The 21183-nt window shown below is 45.6% G+C and overlaps 1 protein-coding gene across 4 annotated transcripts; it reads right to left on the bottom strand.

Annotated features, from left to right (window-relative positions):
* Positions 1-2025: 2025 nt before the first annotated feature.
* On the bottom strand, positions 2026-21055 carry trim62.1 (tripartite motif containing 62, tandem duplicate 1). Of its 4 annotated transcripts, none has more exons than XM_057029676.1 (6): positions 20629-21055; positions 19289-19828; positions 8142-8237; positions 5553-5809; positions 4860-5002; positions 2026-3914 (listed from the first exon to the last, which is right to left on the bottom strand). In XM_057029676.1, exons 2-6 carry the CDS (start codon positions 19694-19696, stop codon positions 3364-3366), a joined length of 1455 nt encoding a protein of 484 aa, XP_056885656.1. In that variant the 5' UTR covers positions 19697-19828; positions 20629-21055; the 3' UTR covers positions 2026-3363. The 4 variants fall into 4 exon arrangements, with proteins under 4 accessions (XP_056885656.1, XP_056885658.1, XP_056885657.1 ...); XM_057029678.1 differs by having other exon boundaries at positions 4860-4975; positions 20629-20771; XM_057029677.1 differs by having other exon boundaries at positions 19289-19849; positions 20629-20691.
* Between the last annotated feature and the right edge of the window lie 128 nt (positions 21056-21183).

Here is a 21183-nt window from a genome sequence, read left to right as displayed (position 1 = left end):
TATCATTAGACCATTATGAAGGCTGAAATGCAACATCAAAACTTGGGACCCGCATTTTTCCGTCATTGCCTTGACCCACTTTTGGGGTTTCTGTCCCTTGTTATCCTCCCAGGCTGCACAAGTCTGTTACGTACCTTTCATGAAAGACATGTCCAACATCAGATGCACATTAAACTTTTTTTGGACCAGCTGTCTGCGACCCATCCAGAACCAGCCGACGACCAATTTCTGGGGTCACGACCCACCCGTTGAGAACCACTGTGATGCAACTGGTCCCTATTTGGTCAAGTAAAGCTCATCTCGATGTGTGTTTTTAAAATATTAAACTCAGTTCTTCTTTGTCGACTAATGTGAAGGTGGCTATCAGTAGACAATAAGAACATGTTAATAAAACCCAATCTAGGCCTACATTAAGATGAGCTGTTCCACAAAACATTTTTTTTTTTGCAGTGGTCCAGTAGAGATTTTGGGAGACACCGGGAATGTTGAAATAGTTTCAAACTGTCTGCTTTCTGAGTCCCAAGCTGTTTTTTGTAAACCTGTTTTAGAAAAACCTTTTTTGTTACAAAAGGCTATACTTACAGATTCATTTATTTGTAAACTAAATACATTTCTAGATGGTAAAACACGTTTGCAAATCTAGGAGTATTTGTGGGCCACCGTCTGTGCATTTACCGGTAGTCATGAGATACATTCAACCCCATATCATACTGGTGCAGTTTCACAAGTCAACGCCAGAGGGCGCCACAGCGCACCACTCCAACCGCGAATTTCATTTAAGTTCTCCACATCCTGGGCCCCATGTGTTTAGTCATACTAAAAATCTCCAGTAAAAACAGCTTGTGCTCTGTTAGGTTGTATATATAATATATATATTTACATTTTTTCCATATTCCATACATGGTCTTACTTTGCAGATAGATTCTCTTAACTTTTTTGCTTTCCCACTGAATTCATTCCATTGATTCTTGTGTTTATAGGGCATTATACCATGAACACCAAAATAACCTAGATAGTTTTTTAGTTATCTACTGTTACCAAAGCCGTTTTCTTTCAAGATTTACCCAGGAAAATCGATTGAATGTGGTCATATCATGTCGGCTAACAGATGTGTATTCAGGCCACCAGCTGCGTTCTACAGGAGACAGCAAATCTTCATCATTTAACCAGAATTACTACCTGAAATCCCCGCCTCAGGAGAGCCACAGTAGACTGGAATCAGGTTTCTCAGAGGAGAGCTTAGTGACTTCATAATGGACACTTTCCCCTTGAGGAGAGAAGATTATAGATTCTCCTTGGATAAAAAAAGCCTCCACCACAGAAATGTATCCTGAATCAAAGCTGGGGATAGAAAGCCTCTTGTCCAGAGGGGATTCTAGAGCAAAAAAGAAATACAGCTTGTTCTGCAACAGCTGTGGGTGTGATCACAATGCGACCAAACTCCAGATACAGCGAAAACCCCAACTTTCTTCTGGGTTATTAACCAGCTCATTAAAATGTAAAGAGGATTTTCAGTGAATCCAGGAACACATGCTGGGCCTGTGCCGCTCCCAACCACAGGGAAGAGCAGTAAAGGCAGAGCATGCAGCCCCCCCGCTGCAGTTCTGCAGGTCTAAGACATTGTCACACGCGAAGCACCTGGCAGGAAGTTCTGAGCAGGAGCCGACAAGCACAGGCGGAACCTTCGTGCTGCTCAGAGGAGTTACAGCAGCTTCTGGTTTGCGAGTCCTGAACAACTGATCGGCCGTCCCTCGGTAAATATGTCATCGTTTGAATTTATCCGGCGTTCCCCGACATTATCAACATATTGTGGTAGCATGTTAGCTTATAATTCCCACAATCATCACCTCCACCGCCGATGGCGTTCTTTGAAATCTCATAACCCTGTTTTGTCTTTTGTCTGCAGTTTTAGATCATCTGCGTTTTGTTGCAAACCTTTTGCAGGACTGAAATCAGCACTGATGACTTCCAGGGACCCGTGCCGGTGCTGCTGAAAGCACCCGGAACAGAATCGATGAGCCAGGATGATTTTAGCAGTAATTTATTGGACATTGAAACGCTTCCCACACTCCCCCTCCAGCACGAGCACACAGCAGGATGTGTGTGGAGGCCAAACACAATCATGATCATTAAAAGTGTCGTAGTTATCCTCGTAAATATCTTAGCGTTAACATCACCGCCACCGTTAACCAACGTGATGTCACAATAATCTCTCTTTACATCCAAACAGGAAAAATGTAAGTAAAGCGACACAACAAATCGGAATCAAACATGAACATCTGTCGGAAAGTGGCAGAACCTTCTGCTCAATGTCGTCCTCAAGAACACTTGAACTGGTTGACGGTTTAATCTGGATTAAATCTGGGAAAACTGAAGGAAAATATAGCAGCTGCAGCGTCGTTCAGGAGACATTTCCAACTTATAATATAATAATAAGATCCAGAGTCTGTCTAATCCACATAGGAATAAATTGCAGATGTTCACTTTGACTGGGAATACTGGAATCACATCCCACAAGAAGCAAGAGCACTGACCCAGTTTCTGAACAGACGACACAGACGACACACAAGAATGCAAACACGCACAGAGGTGAGGAGAGTGCCGGCCCCCGCGGGGCTTTGCTAAAACAACCAGAGGGACAGTCTCAGGAACAACCAAAGCCGGATTTAAAGTTGTAACCAGGCGGCACAAACTTAATCGTGCAGATGTACGCCTGCGTGTACACACACACAAAACTCGTGTACAACAACTGATAAACAAGAGCACTTGAAGCACGTGGGGGGATGAACACGGCGAGCCTCAGAGGAATTATCAGTGATTTTGTGATTATGTAACCCAGCAGCAACCACGGAAGTGCCAGTCAGGCGGGGAGGGCAGATTAGAGCCGGGGTACTTCCCCCCGGGCTTTAGAATTTACTCTGAAGACAGAACATTTGTCAAGAAATTCAGGTTACATAAAAGACCCGAAAATAATGACAGTTGATCTCCAATGTGAGGGGGGACGCCGACACGTCGAAAGCACCCTGAACGCTGGCGCTGGCGCCGACTCCAGCGGAGGCAAGAGTCCGATGGTTGGAACAGGAACCTCGGAGAAAGGTGAGGATGGATGGATGAGGAGAGAAGGTTGCCGTGGCAGCGTGCGAGGAGCCCCCGCCCGCCTCCATTTAGGTTCATGTGAGAATGCAGACCGACATACGCCATTTCAAATCGCACAGGTTTAAAGAGCAACATCGAGCACAGCTTTTTAAACAATATAACACTTTAGAGATACAATTTGACCCCCCCCCCGCCCCGCAGTTGTCGGATCCTGAACGAGTCCTGACGGTGGAAGCGGCTCTCGGGACGATGGCAGCGGCGGAGCTCCTAGAGACGCACGGTGTTGATGCGCAGCGGCTGCACGTTCTTGCCGTTGGCGTGACTCTGGCCGGGGCTGAAGTACGGGAAGACCTTGGTGGGGAACTTCTCCCGGTAGGTGTAGAGCCAGGACATGTCGTCCGCGTTGTAGAAGATGAGCAGGCCTTTGGGGTAGTCCAGGTACACCCCCACCTTCTCCAGCTTGCTCTTCACGTTGAGGCGGGTCCAGGGCTCCGTGCAGGCACTGTACTGGTTTCCATCGTGCATGACGATGCAGTAGAAGCCGCGGCTGGGCTGGATCTGGATGCTGCCCTTGCGGCTGACGGTCTCGTTGGCCACGCCTATCATCCACTGGGTTTTCTCAGAAACCATCACCTCCCAGTAATGGACCCCCGACACGAAGCCCTCGGCGCCCAGGACCGACACCTCTACGTCGAAGCGGCGCGGCGAGTCCTGCAGGGGCTGCGGGTGCAGATTCCCGTAGGCGACTATGGTGCAGTCGTCCGAGAGTATCAGTCTTTGGTGGGCTGTGACGGGGTCAAGGGTCAAGCTTGCTGGCACTGAGGTGAGCAGAAACAGACAGGATTTAGCCCTCAATGATCTCACTCAATTTACCATTTATTTGGTGCTGTTGAAGCACTAAAAGTTAACGGAATTGTCCTAATAATTGGCCCTGTCCCAGTTGGGCCAAACCGTCACATTTGAAACCAAAGCAGAAGAAATGTGGACCTAATCAATACGGCCGGGGACATTCTTCACCAGGTCTGCTTATCAAAGAACACTATCAAGCTGGGAAAACAGAGGCTTGTCTGTTTGATGCATCAAACGTATAATGGAAATAGGAGATAACGGGGAATTTTGTAAATAGGGTGATGTCAGACGCCACACCAGCCAAGACGACAGCGTCTCCTGTGTAATGAAGTCATTGAAACTTTAGATGGGAGATTGTTGTGCGCCCCAGAACAACCAGAAATAACCACAGCAAGAAATCATTCCCATGTCATAGACGAGGGAGGAGAAGCAGCACAGTCTGCTAACTTTGCCCGCCAACCCCTCAGCAACAACAGGAATGTTTTTATTTCATCTCTGGCAAATGCCAGTGATGCTGTCCAATTGTTCCAGTTGGAGGCCAGTCAGGAGAGAGGGAAAAAAGAGATGCCTGGCTTCCCATCAGCCCACAGCAGGGTGAGGTGGGAAAATTGGACCAGGGAGCAAAAATTCCTCCTCGCATTATTTTAAATAATCTCCTGAGAATGAGTGATGGCTGTGGGACGGTGGGAGTTCAGCTCCTCTTGGCACTGAGAAACGCAGCAGTCACCCTCCTCCCACCAGGTCTGATCACTGTTTCACATGAAAGAAGCTGTAAAAAAGCTTAAAACCTTCTAAAATATTAATGCAAAGTAGGACCAATTCATAAGGTCACATTTATTTCAACTGTTAGCAGGTCATGTGTGATTTGGTGACTCTGTAAGAACGAGTAATCTGTCCCGGTCGTGTTCTGGTACCTGGTGTGATGTCCTGGAAGAGCAGCTTCCATATGGTGTACTGTAAGGGCCCCATGTATTTGGATGTTGGGAAGTCCTCATAGGTCAGATTTGTCTCGTGGATCTTCCCTTTAATCCTTAGACAAAAACAAAAGGTGGAACAGCTGACATGAATCATTAGTCACAAAGATGAAGAGGACATTCACGTTGCTGTAAAAACATCATTTTGAATTGAATCATTTTACTAAACAGCGTAAAGCAGTAAACTTGGTTTTAAACTTGCATATTAAACATGGTTTGGTAAAACGATGTAGCCCCGCCCATCACACATAATCTCTATGGATTATAGCCAAATTAAAACTCAAAAGGTTTCTGAGTAGTTCTGACCAATAATGTTTGAGAGTCTTTTCTCAGTTATAGCGAGTTGTTAACTAAAACTGATCGTATCTTTTCCTTACTTCCGCGGTAACATGACATCAGCTTTCACTCTGTCAACCTTTAACTTCATTAATCTGACTAAAGATATTAAAATGTTCCATTAAATCCTTCAAGATTAAAGGCTACTTCTGCCCTCCCCCCTCACCATCTGTTCAGGGATTAGCTCAACACCGCTGCTCAAATTCCAACTTTCACCAAAGTTCGGATAATGTCAGCATCAGCACGTGCACGCGTCCTTTAGACTGGGAATCGTGTGGGGAATATAACTGGAAGCACCTTTCCTCCGTGGTGGCGACCCCCTCCAGGAAGTCGTGCCGCCCGGTCTCGTTGAGGCGCTCCTGCAGGATCTGGATGCCCTCTTTGACGTCGCGCAGCTGCTGGCTGTAGCGCTGGATCTTGTGCTCGATGTCAGCCAGCTTGCGCGCGGTGTCCATCTCCAGCTCTTCCAGCATGCTCTTCTGGCGCTCCCGCAGGTAGCGGTGGAGGCGCTCGAAGGCGTCGCCGATGGTAGCGCGCAGGCTCTTGGCCGAGGACTGCCACAAAGAGGAGAAACCCTTTAAAAAGCACGTCACTCTCAGCCAAGACATAAAAAGCCGCCAACAAAGAGCTTTGTGCTTTCCTGAGATGGCTTTCAGACCCATAATTAAATATGAGTCAGGAATTCAAAACCTTACAAAGTGCTTTTAATCGTGCCAATTCTGCATTAGCATTTAACCCCCGATTCAGTTTGAAATTACATTGATTTTTAATTCTGGGTGAGAGCACTGAGCACAATGTTCCACTGAGAAAATATCGGTTTTACGACTGACGACAGCTACAAAAGCAAGACAGAAGAATGGACGATCCTTCCATCCTGCCAGGGACGATGGCTGATTAGAGGACAGCGAGATGCTGAACAGTGCAGAAAAGCTGATTTGTTGTCGAAGATAGAAACGGAAGTCTGGACACTAAAGAGAATAAATCATGTGAGCGCCAGCTGTCTGACAGGCAGAACAAAGAGGTGTGATGCAAAAAGCCCCTCAAAAGCAAGAGAGCAGAGCAGCAACCTTTCAGATTGGAGCTTCTCAGGAAAGTGTTTCATTCAGACATGTTAGCGGCTCCCCTGGCTGCCCGAGACAATCACCACTTCCTGAAGGAAGTGGAACCGAGGTTTGGGCATAAACACGGACCGATCACACAAGTTACACAGACGCTCACTCAAAGCATGGAAAAACCCATTAAAACATTTCAATTTTCTCTGACTGGAAACTTCAGCCACCGCTGATCCTTTAAGGAGGGCAGACGTTAGAAAGTGTGGCCTGAGTATTTAATTACTGCAGAGTTGTTCTGGTTTCACAAATCAGGGGAAAGACAAATAAAAGAAAAATCAGTTTAGATGCACATCAACAGTGAGGATGAGAGCTAATGCTGGATATGGGGTCGATGGGTAAATAAACACACACACACACACACACACACACAACACACACACACACACACACACACACACACACACACAACACACACACACACACACACACACACACACACCACACACACACACACCACACACACACACACACACACACACACACACACACACAGCTGAACGTGAAGATGAATCACATTTTCATGATAATTAGTTCTTACTGGCAATATGACTGGAGCATCTGGTAAAAGCTCGGGGAAATGTGAGAGATTTAGTCATGCGTGTTCCAAACAGGGCCTAGAAGACTGTGGTCTTATGTCCAACCATCTAGAATCATCCTGTCCTTCCCGCTGTGTGTGCTGAAGCTCCAAATTAAAGGGTTGTCAGTGCCGTGTGCCAACGGCTGAGAGCACCCAGAGATGGTGACAGCAGCTCTAGGAAACCGCCGGTGTAATTTCCAGGGAAGGCTGTTATTATCCAGTGAATCCACAGCGAGGATGTGAAAAGTCCCATCCTGCAGGTGAATCCATAATCCCGCACGCGAGAATGAGAGCCAGATCTTTTAAACCTGGATATTACAGCTGACAGTGTGACACGACTGTAAACCCCACACAACAGAAATAACTTCAGCCAAGTTCCGAGGAGGAAGAGCTGCTGTATTTTGATGTCAGGTATTTAAACAAACCATCACGGTGTCTCTCTTCCAAGAAGACACGTCAGTGAAAAAGGATGCACATCTGACAAGATCAGCCTGTTCAGTGAGTCACTCCCAGGCTCAGATGATGACGGCAGGACTGTCTAACAGAGCCCGAAGGTCCTGCACTGCAGAGGGACGAGGGTGTGATGTGACGCCAGGCCGTAGGTGTGTGTGCGTGTGTGTGCGTGTTTCAGGTGGGGACTGCTGGAGTGTCTGCTGCTTAACCAAATCAAACAGGGAGTCAGGATTTAACAACCGCTCAATAAACCCATTTACCTGTTAGAATTGAACTGCCACTCTTAATCTGTCTGCAAGAAAATGAAAAAGCAGCGACTGAAAGACAGCGCAACGCAGTTCCTGACATGTTTTTTTAAATGCCAGGTGCACAAAATGGTTTCCATTTGTCAAATCCGGGCAGCCCAAGGTGACTGTGTATGCAGTCTATGATGCCTTTGCAGAGAGAGAAAACCAGCACTGACACTTCGACTCTTAATTCTGAAAATATTCTTAGCAGCCATTTAGAAGCTTTAGGGAATGCGGCTGTGTGCGGTGGCCTGTCCAGGGGCTAAAAGTGCTCACCAAAGGCACCGTTTCCCTCAGCTCCTCCAAAACCTCTCAGGAAGAAACGGAACAGGAGCTCATAAGGGTGAGACACAGAATCACTCCAACACTCCCAACCAGATGATGAGAGCAGCAAAGAAGAAGCCGACACAGCCCACGGACAAAGCGGCAGAGAACCAGATGTTTGAAACAGCTGTACCTTGGTTTCAGTTAGTTGTCGCTGGAGGAGCTGCAGCGCCTCGGTGTGTCCTTTCTCACTGTCTTGTAGGATGGCCAGTTGCTCTTTCATCTCCCTCTGCAGGACGGCAGAAAACAGCAGGGTGACTGGTCACAGCACAGTTAGAGCGACGGTTTCCATGACGAGATCCTGTCCAACTTGGTTCACATTTACTTTCTGTGTAAAGAAACTCCTGTTGAACTGTGAGGACTCAACAGATTTAAGCCTCGGCTACAACGTAAACAAGGCGTGCGGGGAGCGAGATCTGAAAGACGGAGTCTCTGGAGACGTGGGGATGTTTTCGATAAAACTGGGTCTCATCTCGAGTCGAGCACACGCTGGCAGAACCTGCGCCATTTACTCATCCGCGAGGCTCCCCCCCCAAGGCTGTGCGGAGGCTCAGCGCGCTGCTGGATGGGACACAGGCGGCACCAAAGGCATGGATGTTTGATGCAGATCCCAAATGCCGTCAACAGCGTTGCGCTCACATTTGTTCCAACATACAAGAGGCTCAGTAGGGAAAACGCAGGTACAGGTGCAGCTCTGCATCTTTGATTCTGTTCCAGCGTTTACATAATGAGGACATCATTTCAGAAAATGTTGTTGTTGCCTTAGCATTATTGCTACCGAAATAAAAAGAAAACCATGCTGCTAAACACGAAGCTTATCTCTTCAAAAGGAAATAAATGGTGGGAAACAATGGCTGGTGCAGCAGGGGAGCGTGACTTGCCATGCTAATGACAGGAGTGCAGCAGGCTCAGCGGGCTCTCCGCCTCATTGCTACACGCTTGTCTGCAGCAGGTCAAAGGCTGCTCCCACACACTGTGATAAACCAACACTGGCAGACTGGCAGGGAAAACATGCTCCGCTGTGATGGAGGACTGGTCAGCTGGGGGCAAATCTTGACATCAAGCCAAAAGAAGCGTGCATACCAAGCCGGGCAAACGGCCGATAAGCGTGTCTAAAAAAAAATTACATTATCTGTGTTGTTTCCAAAGCTCAATTTTGTGAAGAGAAGACAAAACAACGTCTAATTTGTTATCCACTTTTTGAACAGAAACATTTCCTGGAAAGTAGAATTACAAAACGCTCTTTAACCTTCCTGGAAGCAGCAACTGTGGGAAGTACAGGTCTGACGCAGCAATCAGAGGTTGTGATGACAGTCATCAGCATTGCAACATTAAGTAAACATAAAAGGGGATCACTGGCGCTGGCAGGTGGCCCGATAGTGAAGCTGGTGTGCACACATCATGTGAACGCACGGACTGGCCTCTGGACTCTTCATCACATTTGGGCATCCCAATTCTGACGTGACATTTAACCAAGACGTCAGGATGTAGCAACTATTTGGACCATTTTGTGGACATCAAAGACTAAACATTGCTACCAAGAAACGGCAGCGGCAGCATCATGCTGGTAAAAAAAAATAAAGAAAAAAAAGACTTAAATTAGGAGAAAACCCAGAAAACAGTCCAACAACATTTTTCCTCCAGCCAAACCGTGAAGTACACACTGAAGGCTAAATGAGAACGGTTTAAAGGCAGGTGAATGCACTGTAAACTGCTCAAAGAGTTTCTTTTAACTGTGAGCTTCATTAGAGGCAGCAGCTCTTTGGGGGATATAGAGTGTGACATTGACTTCAATCTGCCAGTGAAGAGGAAACTGCACAGCCTGCAGCACCGCAGCATGCATAATACAAACGCCGAGAGGGTGGAGAGCGCCTTCAAACTCAGACACCCACCGCCGGCCTCCAGTGAGTTCACCTATGTGGGCCAATAACAAGAAGTAAAACAAAGGATCAGCTTCCAAGTCTCCATTGACAGATGTGCTGAATCCAGAGCCACTGAAGATGAGTAATTACAGCTGCCACCTGTTTATCATGAGGTAAACGATTCAAACCTCAGCAGGGCTGAAAATGGCTCAATCTACTGCGAAGGACGGTTCTGATTCACCTTGTTCAGCAGGAGTTTAATTCTGTCAGGTAGCCAATGTCAAGCAGGAGACACAGGCAGTAACCTTCCCCGCCTCGTTCCAATTTATGATCGGCAAAGTCCGGTATTCGTTCTGTCGTCTGCTCCCAAGAATAGATTCGTGGTGGCAACGCCAAACAGGGGGAATAAATCAGCCTGACTACTACAAGGACACACAGGCACCTGCAGTATCTTGATCATCAGGCAGCTACAGGTAGAGGCTACGCAGATATCCACACGTGACCCTCACCGATATCAACTGACTGCAGAGTGAATAACACACGTCATTTCTTGAAAATGTGCATGACACAGCTCTTGCAGTTGTGTCATCCCTGCCGTGCTCCTCATCTTGTGTCCTGCTGTTTGACCCTCACGTGCAGTCAGGATGTGGTGCCGACCCACGTTACCTCGCAGCAAATGCCCACAACCGGGACGTGAAAGTGCCAGCAAGTGCACTATGAGGTCATCGCTTCAGGAGGGCGTCTGATGAAACACGATGTTGAGTGACAGGCCCGTGTGTCACAACAGGGACGTTTTCACAGCTGTCACCGTCAAACCGTGCACAGTGAGGAGAAGCATCTGGCTGTAAAGAGCAGCCAGCAACTGTTGTCACGGCGATACCCATGAAGACCAGGGTTGTTGTGATGTGGAGTCAAATCAAATATACTGCATTTGCACCCCCACATACTGTTATTCTGTGTTACCTAAACTCTGAGCATTGACCCAGGGGAATGTGAAAGAAAAGGGTGAGGAATGATGAGGGCCAATAATTACCTGGCTGTGGTGCGACAGCTGCCACCAACCTGCCCCGGGGTATCAACAAACACACAGCAATAAAGGAGCTGGAAAAGTGCTGCGTCAGGCGACAAACTTCAGCGCATTTGTTCTGTGACGAAGAAATAAGTGAGCTTCTTTTAACATCTCTCCTTTCCCCCAACATCAGCAAAGTCTGCAGCCTCTCAGGGGGGTACAAGGTTCAAGGCTGCAGCCTGGGCTAAGCCAGCTGGGCAGAGTGTGCAGGAACGGCGCTGAGCTGCAGCGCAGAGACACGCCATTAACCTCCGACATCTGTCACGGTGAGCTGGAGGCAGTCGGAGGCAAGAACAACATGTACAGTACCAAAGTGTGGATCCACAGCAGTAATGTGAAATAGGGCTCCACTGCAGGTCATGTGGCATTAACATAAAGTCCCCTGCAGCCAAAACGTCCAGGATTATGTTTGAATTTCTAATTTCAGATCAGATTACCACCCCAGTGGATTACACACTTATCAAAATGTGAATAATATGCTGACTTTTACCTTCAAATCAACGTCAACGTAGCATTTACATCAAGCCTTTAAACAGTCGAATGATAAACAGGTGATAAAACCTAAATTTTCCACATTCGCCACTTAAATAAAAAATAAAATGCTGAAAATTCTAATGTTAGTTTATTGGACCGGTAATGACATCAGTCTGATTCTGGAAAGATCTGAACCTTTCTTGGTCATATAGATAAAATGTATATTTAGAGATAACTCATCTAATAGTCCCTCTAGTGAGTATAACACTTGGGGTTTGAACATCAGATCAAAAATAAGCACAAATGAGTCTACCAGCAACATTTCGTAGAATGAGGTGGGGGTGAAGGAGTGCAAATGCTAGAAACCACCCCCCCCAGCCCTCTGAATATAGGCCATGTCGTGTAAATGATGAATGCTCGGAGGACGTTGCTCCACTTCCTGGAGCGAGGACGGGCACGCAGCATGCAAATGTAACACCACAAATGTAAACTACCACAAGACTGCGTGTCCGATTTAATAACCGGGACCGCAAACTGGGCAGAGCCGCGATGTCTGAATCCCCCCGGTGTGTGCGTGAGTGTGTGTGCGTGAGTGTGTGTGGCTGTACAGAGTAAGAAGCATTTAAATGACAGCAGAACACGTTTTGAAAGATCCGAATCAGTTTAATCATCTACAAAAGTGTAGGAGCTGAGTAGAGATTGAGTAGGAGTAAATTAAAGGAAAATGTACACAAATATTTAACAGATGACTTATTTAGCAGCTCATTTCCCCACATATTGTGACTCGCACCCAACACTAATACTCCAGGTAATTGGAGCACATTCAGTGAGTTTGTTTTCCTCTAAATATCGCTGGTCTTGTATTTGAGGGCAAGCCTCAGTGAAAGGAATGGCTGATTGAGGCAGCAGATTATAGACTGTGTATCCAAGGTTGTTTTCTGTGTCAACTGGACTGTTTTTCTTCTCTTTTGAAGACTCAATGTCCTTGGATACCTTGGATAACTATGACCTGGATGACTGAGAATCTTCACACACATTATACGCTATGATTCCAATTAGAGAATCAAATCACTCGGAGAGTTCCGAGTTGTCTCCCTTCTCGTCAGATGCAGCTATGCTTGTGGTCCATCACATATATGCCATAACCCCAGCGTCACCACGGTCCACTCGATTCGTAGCTGCACATGTTAGAGTGGCCTTTTGTTGGGGGCAGCCTGAGGCTCACCTGTGTAATAACCATGCAAGTCTGAGCAGCATCTCCACAAAAGGACCCGCTAACACAGATTTAGACAGACTTATAAACAATATTTGGGAGAATGGGCCTTTTGTGTACATAGAAAAAGTCTTTGAGTTCAGCTCATGAGAGATGGGAGCGAAAACAATGATGCCGAGTTTAAATTTTCGTCCAGCGTAATTTTAATTCAGAGTTTTCTCTCCAACATCATCATTTACACTGAATAAACAACTGTGTAAGTGACCCTCGGATGCATTTGACTGCCAACAGTGTTTCTATTGCAACTAAAAACAACCTTGTGTCATTTTTCAGACGAATCTTCTTTGGATTAGTCAAACCTTTAACAGTCAGCATGCTGATAACGTGAAATGATGGAGTCAGACGCAAAACCTTTTTTTGGGGGGGGGCATTTACATGCCAGCAGGCACGAGGATAACAAATGTGTTTGCCTCTAACACAGCGAGGCTACAGCTGGAATATATTTGGCTGTAGCTACACAGATGGGGGGGGGGGGCTCGGGCTTGCCGGAAGCTCCATCTGACCAAACAAAGACTGCAATTTCTCTGCTTTTATTAACCCCTCGAATTATAATTTGAGACACCTTTTTGTCACCTCACCTCTATAATATGGATATTTTGGACACCCTCAGCACATTTCCATTTCCATAAATTTTAAATACAGCCTACAGCCAATTCTGGGTTTTATTAGGTCCTCTGATAATTTCTAATATTCACGCCTTGACCGTGATGCTAATGAAGCCCTGGAATCATGAAAAAGGAGATGTTAACAGTCAATGCACATCTAGTTTATGCAGTACTGATCAACATAAACCCGTGCAGGCCTTCATTAGCCATTAAAAAGGTTAGGCACTGCAGACCTCTGTCACCATCACATAATCATCAGTTGACTGGGGAAAAAAGGGCGGCTCAAGCCGTCCCATCTTATTAATTAGTCATCTAGTATCCAGATGTACTCATTCATGTCTGTCAAACACTTATTAACCAGTTTGTTTTTATTAAACGTCATGGTGAGAAAAGGAGGATCTGCTGAATAACTAAATTGCTTGCAGTTGCTGAGACAGGAAACCTCTGTTACTGTTTACAGTGGCAAAAAAAATGTTCACCAACAACGGCGGCTTCTCCCCAGTCATTACACTGACCTCAGGCAAAAGAGAACTGCATTACAGGATAAGAACAAGTGCTGAAAACAACTGGCTGCAGATCTGGTCACACTATAATTTATATAATTCAAAAACAGATTGTATATTTTTACATCCTTGAGTTATCCAAATGACTGTAGAAGGTTAGTTAAGGTTCCCCACAGATAAACTAAAATGTTGCCTCGCAGATGGACTAACCACTTGAACATTTTTAGGTTCCCAGGAAACAGCAATGGGGTGCCTGCAGCTGTAAATGAGGACTCTGACCAGCAGCACGTCTAATTAAATCATCTGCAGCGTATCGCAGAGACGGGGCATTACAAGTGATTAGTCTGGGCCAGCTACGTCCAGCCCGCTGAGAACAATGACCAATAATCCGTCTTAATTCTCCAGCTAATCAAATAACTGGAGCTCAGAATCTCGAACAGAGGAGTTCACATCCACTAAATTAGTCCAACTTGACAAGGACAAATGAACAGGAAGTCAGAGAAGCGGCCAGACTGTGAGCAAGCGCGCATTCCCTCTTCGACACTTCCACTCATCTTTTGCACGGTACTTTTTAATGAACACTTTAAAAGCAGAATCTCTGGTGCTTTCTCTCACATGGGGGGGGGGGGCAGCTCAGGAATAATCCACATTCTAAGCTTCAAAACTATGAGGACAGCACTTCCCCTTTCATTCACTACATGTCAGGTGAAGCTCTACCCTCTACCAATCCCCTCAGGCCTGACAGGCCAGTTACAGCACGCACGCCTGTGACCTCCAGCAACAAAAATCCAAGAACCGGTGGGATCCGACAGATACACTGCAGAACATTTCTTTATGATGAATCACTGGGTCGGTGGTGGGTGAGTGTGTACACTGCTGCAGTCCAGCAAAACTTTGTAATAAATCAATAACCGTGTTGAGGAAGAGACTGTTAATCTCAAATTCTTGGTTACTTAAATGTATTTTTAAAAAAAAAAATAATTTATATGATATAAATAAATAGGAAAGATTTACTACACAAACATTTCATCACCTTCACTCGCCTATCTTAGGTGTGAGCCAAAGTAATCAATAACAAGACAAAAGGATGTGGAAGGCTGTTAAACCAACTCCACATGTCCAATAATCCAGCACCTCAAATCAAAAGACAACATGTCCAACAGTAAACGTTCATGCTTCGAGCATTCTTAATGCTGCCAGGAATATGTGCTGCACAGAACATGTGGATACCTGCCTTCCAGTCCTGATGATGGAAAATATCTCTTCACTAACTATGCCAGAAGGATTCAGAGTGTTAGTGGGCAAGCTGGGCAGACTGACTGCTGTGGGACTAGAACGGTGATGTCAATGCTAGGTTTCTTTAAAGAAACGGGCTTTTAAGCCAGATGACAGATTCATGAATAACAGTGAATGAGCAGTAAAAAGACATGAAGTGAGCGAGAGCTGGTGGAGGAAAGAAGATTGAAATAAGCCATTGGGGAGATGGCAGCTGTGGGTGCCCTTGAATTGCCTGACTCATTACTGCAGCAGCACGGCTGTGCATGGTGATGGGGCGCTCAGGGAGAGAAAAGCTCTCGGCTGGGCTCCGACAGCCAGGGAGTGAAAGAAGGGTGTGTTTCTGAAACCACCAGAGGGACGATACAAAGAGCCGCTGCGCTGCTTCGGGCTTCTCACGACATCCTGCATTAGAGCCAGGCACCAAAACACCCAACATTTGGAAAGGCATGAATGTGGTTTAACAGAGTTCTGGGATATATACGGGACAATATATATGCACGGGGGCTCTGGAGTGACAGCTCTGTGTGGGCGATTCAGGAAACAAATTTCTGCAGCTTCCACCCAGATGACATTAGTGCACATCCTCCTACTGCTATAATACAGGGATATAATAACAGGAGTGGTGCACATCATGGGTGCAATCAGCCAAGATGCAGGGAGCCCAGCTAAATTCAATCCATCATATATTCATATAAATATTAATGACATGACTGCTCTACACAGCAGAACCTCGGTGTCAGCCTGATATTACAAAAATAATTCTCTTCTTTGTTTCATTTCCATCTGTCTCCAATTAGATGCTCAAACTCTTTGTAGGATTTGTTTAAAAACTGATTAATAATTAAGAATTTACGCAACACCAGACTAACGTAGAAAGGGATGAAGTTCGACTGTCCACAAAACACAAAAAATAAAATATTTCTGTCTTCTAAGAGACCAAGAGATTAAAAAAAGAGCAACTATTGTGTTTAAAGCTTGAATAACACACCTAATTCCCAAAAATGAATGGGTAAGGAGCCATGGTCGTCTTTTCCCTCTTATCAAGTCTTACACTGCTGTCAAATAGAGCGGAAACACGTCCCCAGGGCAGGCAGACAGCAGGAAGAGCCTGTCTCGCCCCGGTCACTCGCAGCCCCGCCGACACTCTTCATCATCACAATTAAAGCGCAGAGGCTGCTGTGGCCTCCATGGGAGCCGACAGCCAAATTATGGCAACATCGAACCGTCATGGAGAACGCCGCTTATCCCTGCACAGCTTCAGCAATCCAGACAAGCTCTTTGAAAAACACTGCCAGAGCTCCCAGTGGGGAGAGTAATCTAAACACCATTACCTAAGTTGCCAAAAATAAAAAGGTATTATTTCCCAGAACATCAAGCACTTCAGGAAATGAAGGATGCGCCTTTGAAGAGAATGTCTGGCTCTTTTTAACAAACTCTGTATTAAATTCAAAATTTAACAGGCAGAACAAACTAAGACACATTTCCACTCACACAATGTTAAGATACGAGACTCTGAATTTTACTATTGGTAATAGATCAAAACACCACACTCTGCTGCTTTCACTTTTCAATTCAGTATAATATGATGGTAAAAACCAGCTTAAATCAAGGTTGAATCTGCATTGCTGTGTCATTTATTTTGAGAAGTTCTCGTGACCAAGCTGATGAGGCCACAGCTGAGTTTACAGGGATGACAAGCAGCGGGAGGTAAAGCTCCGGCAGGATCTGAGGTCAACAGAGTGACATGCCAGACTAAGGAGATTACAGCCTGCTACACACCAACCAAAGACTGGCTCCAGCATCGGGCAGCCAAACACACTCGTCAACAGAGTTAAGGATGCGTCATCACAGACTCCTGTCACACTGGCCCATCGCTCAAATTCATGTGATTATATACGTAACTGGACGCTTTTCTGGTGAAACATGGAAACGAATGCTCTGCAGAAGACCGCTGACCTCCGACAGGATGATGGAGGACATGTCCACCCAAAAGAGCCAATTTCCTGACCAAACTGCAGGTGTACTGCCATGTCTCATGAACGGTGACTCAATATTTCTCCAAAATTAGAGGGGCCAGAGAAAATAGAGACACATAAAACCAGAAAATACAGAAAATCTAAATGCCTAACTTATCAGAACGCTTTCTTCTCATCTACAAACTTCACTTCCGTGAAAAAAATAAAAATAGCTTTACTTTAAAAGAGGCTGCCAAGCTGGCAGAGCGCACGTCCTTCTGTCCCACACAGTCAGAACACTGCAGCTGACAGCTGATGCACTTAAACGCATCGTCGCTGTGTTGTTTTGGGATTTAGATTAGGAATGGCCGGCACTCAACATGATGCTGCAGGCGCGTCTTTAACACATGCTCCTATCTGCTTACTAAAGAAAACGCACTAGGCTACAAGTAAGCCTTTGACAAATATCAGAGAGCAGCACTTTCACACCAGATTTGGGCAGTTCAGACACAGTAGAACAGAACTGTTCCCACGGAACACCATGGGAACATGGTCTTGTTACACTAAAACACCTCGCTTGTAGATCTGAAAGGGCGAGTATGCCAGGCTCATCATCATGCTTGTTATCTGATGGTGCCTCTATGTACTCGTACTCCTTTTCAGTGTTGTAGCTTTGGGAAGCCTCCAAGCCTCCTGCCAGAATACAAAATGGCAGATGGATGTCGTAAATCGAGCTGCAAGCAGAGGAAAACTCTGGATTCCAAGAAAAGGAGAAGGATCTTGTCCTGGGCCTAATTATTTCTGCTGTCAGATTATACAGTTTTACCTTTCTCAGGGTTCCACAGTCAGAAGGAAGCTTAAGATGTCACTGTGCTGTTTAATTACATTTCCTATGGAAAGAAAACCAAATCAAAAGCAACTTAGTGTTTACAAGAAGTCGATTTAACTCTTAAAGATGTGTGTTAATTTGGGAAAAACTTTCATTTAGTGGTCACTGGTCATGAGAAAAGGTAAGGGTGGCGGGTATTTTCAGGAGGAAGCCAAAGAAAGGAGGAGAAAATTGTGCATCAACACATTATTCCCACAACACAATGCTCAAATTAGTATAATAGGTTCTTTCTGCAGATTCAGAGGAAGATCCTGTTCAGTTTCAGTACTGATGGTTATCCAAAAAAACACATTAACTACAGTCCTGGAAACTGAAAAATAGCTCCAAGTCAAAAATCACGAGGCTCTGATTATTTCAAGATGTGCCCAAGCATTAAGGCATCTGAAAACATGCACGACAAACACTGAAACTAGTGGAAACTAAAAGTTACTTTTATAAAGGGAATGTCTTTATAGAACACATTTTTCTTTTATATCCCAAAACAGACTGAACCTGAGTGAAACTCATAACCTAGAAGAAAGCAAGCTTGAGATTATTAGAGGACACAATAACAGTTAATTGTTCACAGTAGCTGGAGGAGCACACGAATATGAATAACAGGAAAGTTTAATTTTACATCTACAACCACGGTTAATACATTTGAGTAGCTGCCAATGTGACGGTGTGTGTTGGCGTGAGCTTTAACCAACACGATCCACCAACATTCTGCTATCTGAGAGTTCCATCTCCCAACTGCTGGTAACTAGAAAGGCAAGAGAGGATTTAGAAGTTACAGACCAGAGTGATCAATAACAGCAACCTCAAGAAATGACAGGCTCCGTGGAGTTAGAGCGGGATTGCTTTCTCCGGTAAATGGAACAAAGGTAGAACTAGAAGAGGAGCCTTGTTTCACTGTTATTGCATTTTGGCTACATAATAATACAGCCACTGCCAGGAAGGCAAACAGAGGACCTTTTTGTTACGGCAGAGCAAATATGATATGTGACATCACATAGAAACTGATGAAGAAAAAAGAATCTTAATTGAAACACCCCATTTCCATGAAAGATTCCAGCTAGTGCTTTCAAGATATTGGATTTTTCAGAGCCCAGACATGTCAAATGTAAAATGTAGAACAATACGATTGCAGCACATTAATATGATCATTGCTGATGGTCGCTACGTAAAGCATTTATACCTTATTACTCAGCACAAACTGTATCATCATTACTCACGAGCGGAGCTGCACTGTGGCAACAGAGGACTGAGCCGTCAGGGCAGCTCCCACACAGCCAATGAGTTTAGCTGAGTGTTTAGAGTGCTGACGGGTAGGAAAAACATTTCAACCTCACCCTTTCTTCTAAGCCGTCAGCGCGTGAGTGACCCAACTGACCTGTATCTCCTCGTAGGCTTCGTCGATAGTGGTTACTTGGTGCTGCTCGTGTAACGCCGGCTCGTCGCAGAAGAAGCACACCAGGCTTTTGTCAGTCAGGCAGAAGAGCTTGACCTTCTCGTGGTCCTTGCAGGGGTAGGAGCTCCTCTGAGCGTTGAGGATGGCGTCCAGCGGGAAGGCCGAGTACCGCTCCACAATGTTGGACAGTTTCAGACTTGGCGAGAGAAGAGGGTCGATGAAGGTCCTCCGACACTCCGGGCAGTCCCGCGTTCCGTGAGGCTCCTGCCTGCTCCAGTGCTCAGTGATGCACTTTCTGCAGAAGTAGTGCTCACAACCGAAGCTGACGGGGTCTTGGTAGATGCTGAGGCAGATGGAACAGAGGAGCTCGTCCTTTAGAGAGCAAGCCATTTGAATCCCCCGACAGCGAGCGGCATCTACGAAGCCAAACCTAAGGAGCTGTGTGATTTAAGCTTGGAGCGTGTGGATCACTGCCATGTGATGAGTGGCAAGATCTTCAGAAAATTGGTATTTCTGTTGTATCTGTTAAGATGGAGAAAACACCTTGATGGAAAAACAAATAATTGATGAGTGTATTCTAAACAGTAAGTTTCTTGGTCACATTTTAATGGTTGCAGCTTAAGAAAACATTCACTTGAAGAATAAATATTTAAGCAAAGAACAAACCTTGTAGAACTAGAGGGAACATAGATCAAATAAACGGAAATGAAAGCAAAATTAAACCCGATCTCGATCAGTTTAGTGTTCATTTACGAGGAAACCCCCCCTCCAAAGCATCAAGTTACTTAATGACTTCCCTAATTGTGAGAATGGTTTTTAGCCCCATCCCTCCACCCTGTATCGTTTGAAGGTTTTGCTGGCTTGACCAGCAAGGAGCCTGCGTCAACCAGCCGGGAAATGGGGCAACACCTGCAGTGGAATTACCTCCTCTCTTCCGTGAGCCGGTGTGAAGACGCTTCCTTTTAAATGCCCCAGTGATGAGGCGGTTCACCAGCCCGAATCACGCTTTCTACTATGCAACATTTACCACGCACCGTCGCGCCAACATCTTCACTGTAGGCTGTTAAAGGTGCTATTTAAATGGCCTCATCTGCCCTGTTTTTTTCTCCCGGCTGCGATTGTAAACATAAAGGACCGTGAAGGCAGCACGCACGGGGGCAGAATGTGAAGGCAAACATAAAACTGGCTAAACACTGTTCCAATAAGCTACCTGTTAAAAAGTTTAGATTTTAAGGGAGAAAAGGAGAAGTGCCAGCACCAGGATATGACATTTGATAGGAGAAGAGATGCAAAAGGAGTGAGGTGGGAAAGCAGCAACTTACCGGCCACTCAGAGGGGACTTGAACGACTCGACCGCAAGTGTCTTTCAGGAAGAAGAGCAACACACAGCGGCAACAGACGCAACCAACTGTGTGTGGCCACGGGGGAGTTTTAGCACAACATTAATTAAATAACCGCTTTTATGCGATCAATTTCCTTACGAAACAGCCGTGGTGTTTATATGTAATTCTGTAACGCACAAGTGAAGGGTGAAAATGTTTACAAAATCAACTTATGCGTTTTAATAGGGAAATGGTTCGGACCGCCCTGCTCTCACCCCTTCCTTCCCCCGGTTAGCATCAGCGCTAAGATACGTTAATTACGATAAAACGAATAAGACATAATATTACGCGACAACGATCAATTATATTGAGGGCAGTTTGACACGAGAATAAAGTAAGACTAGGTAATAATATCTCATTAAACTGTCAGCCTGAGACGTTTTTATGTCCTGTAGAGAGGTTTCAATGGGATGCACTGTCACCATGTGACCTGCAGGTGTCAGTAACGTCCGTAGATAAAAGAGAAAGCCCCTAATCCCCAGCACACATCATTTA

This window comes from Takifugu flavidus, chromosome 4 (genome assembly GCF_003711565.1).
Source record: "Takifugu flavidus isolate HTHZ2018 chromosome 4, ASM371156v2, whole genome shotgun sequence".
Lineage (NCBI taxonomy): Eukaryota > Metazoa > Chordata > Actinopteri > Tetraodontiformes > Tetraodontidae > Takifugu > Takifugu flavidus.
This window is presented reverse-complemented; position numbering and strand designations above follow the sequence as displayed.

Excerpts from the sequence above, each read along its gene's own strand:
- trim62.1 (XM_057029676.1), bottom strand. The coding sequence starts at position 19,696 with ATGGCTTGCTCTCTAAAGGACGAGCTCCTCTGTTCCATCTGCCTCAGC. Across the intron at positions 5,810-8,141 it reads GACAACTAACTGAAACCAAG|TCCTCGGCCAAGAGCCTGCG; the intron begins GTACAGCTGTTT and ends TCTTTGTGGCAG. Across the intron at positions 3,915-4,859 it reads CTTCCAGGACATCACACCAG|TGCCAGCAAGCTTGACCCTT; the intron begins GTACCAGAACAC and ends TGCTCACCTCAG.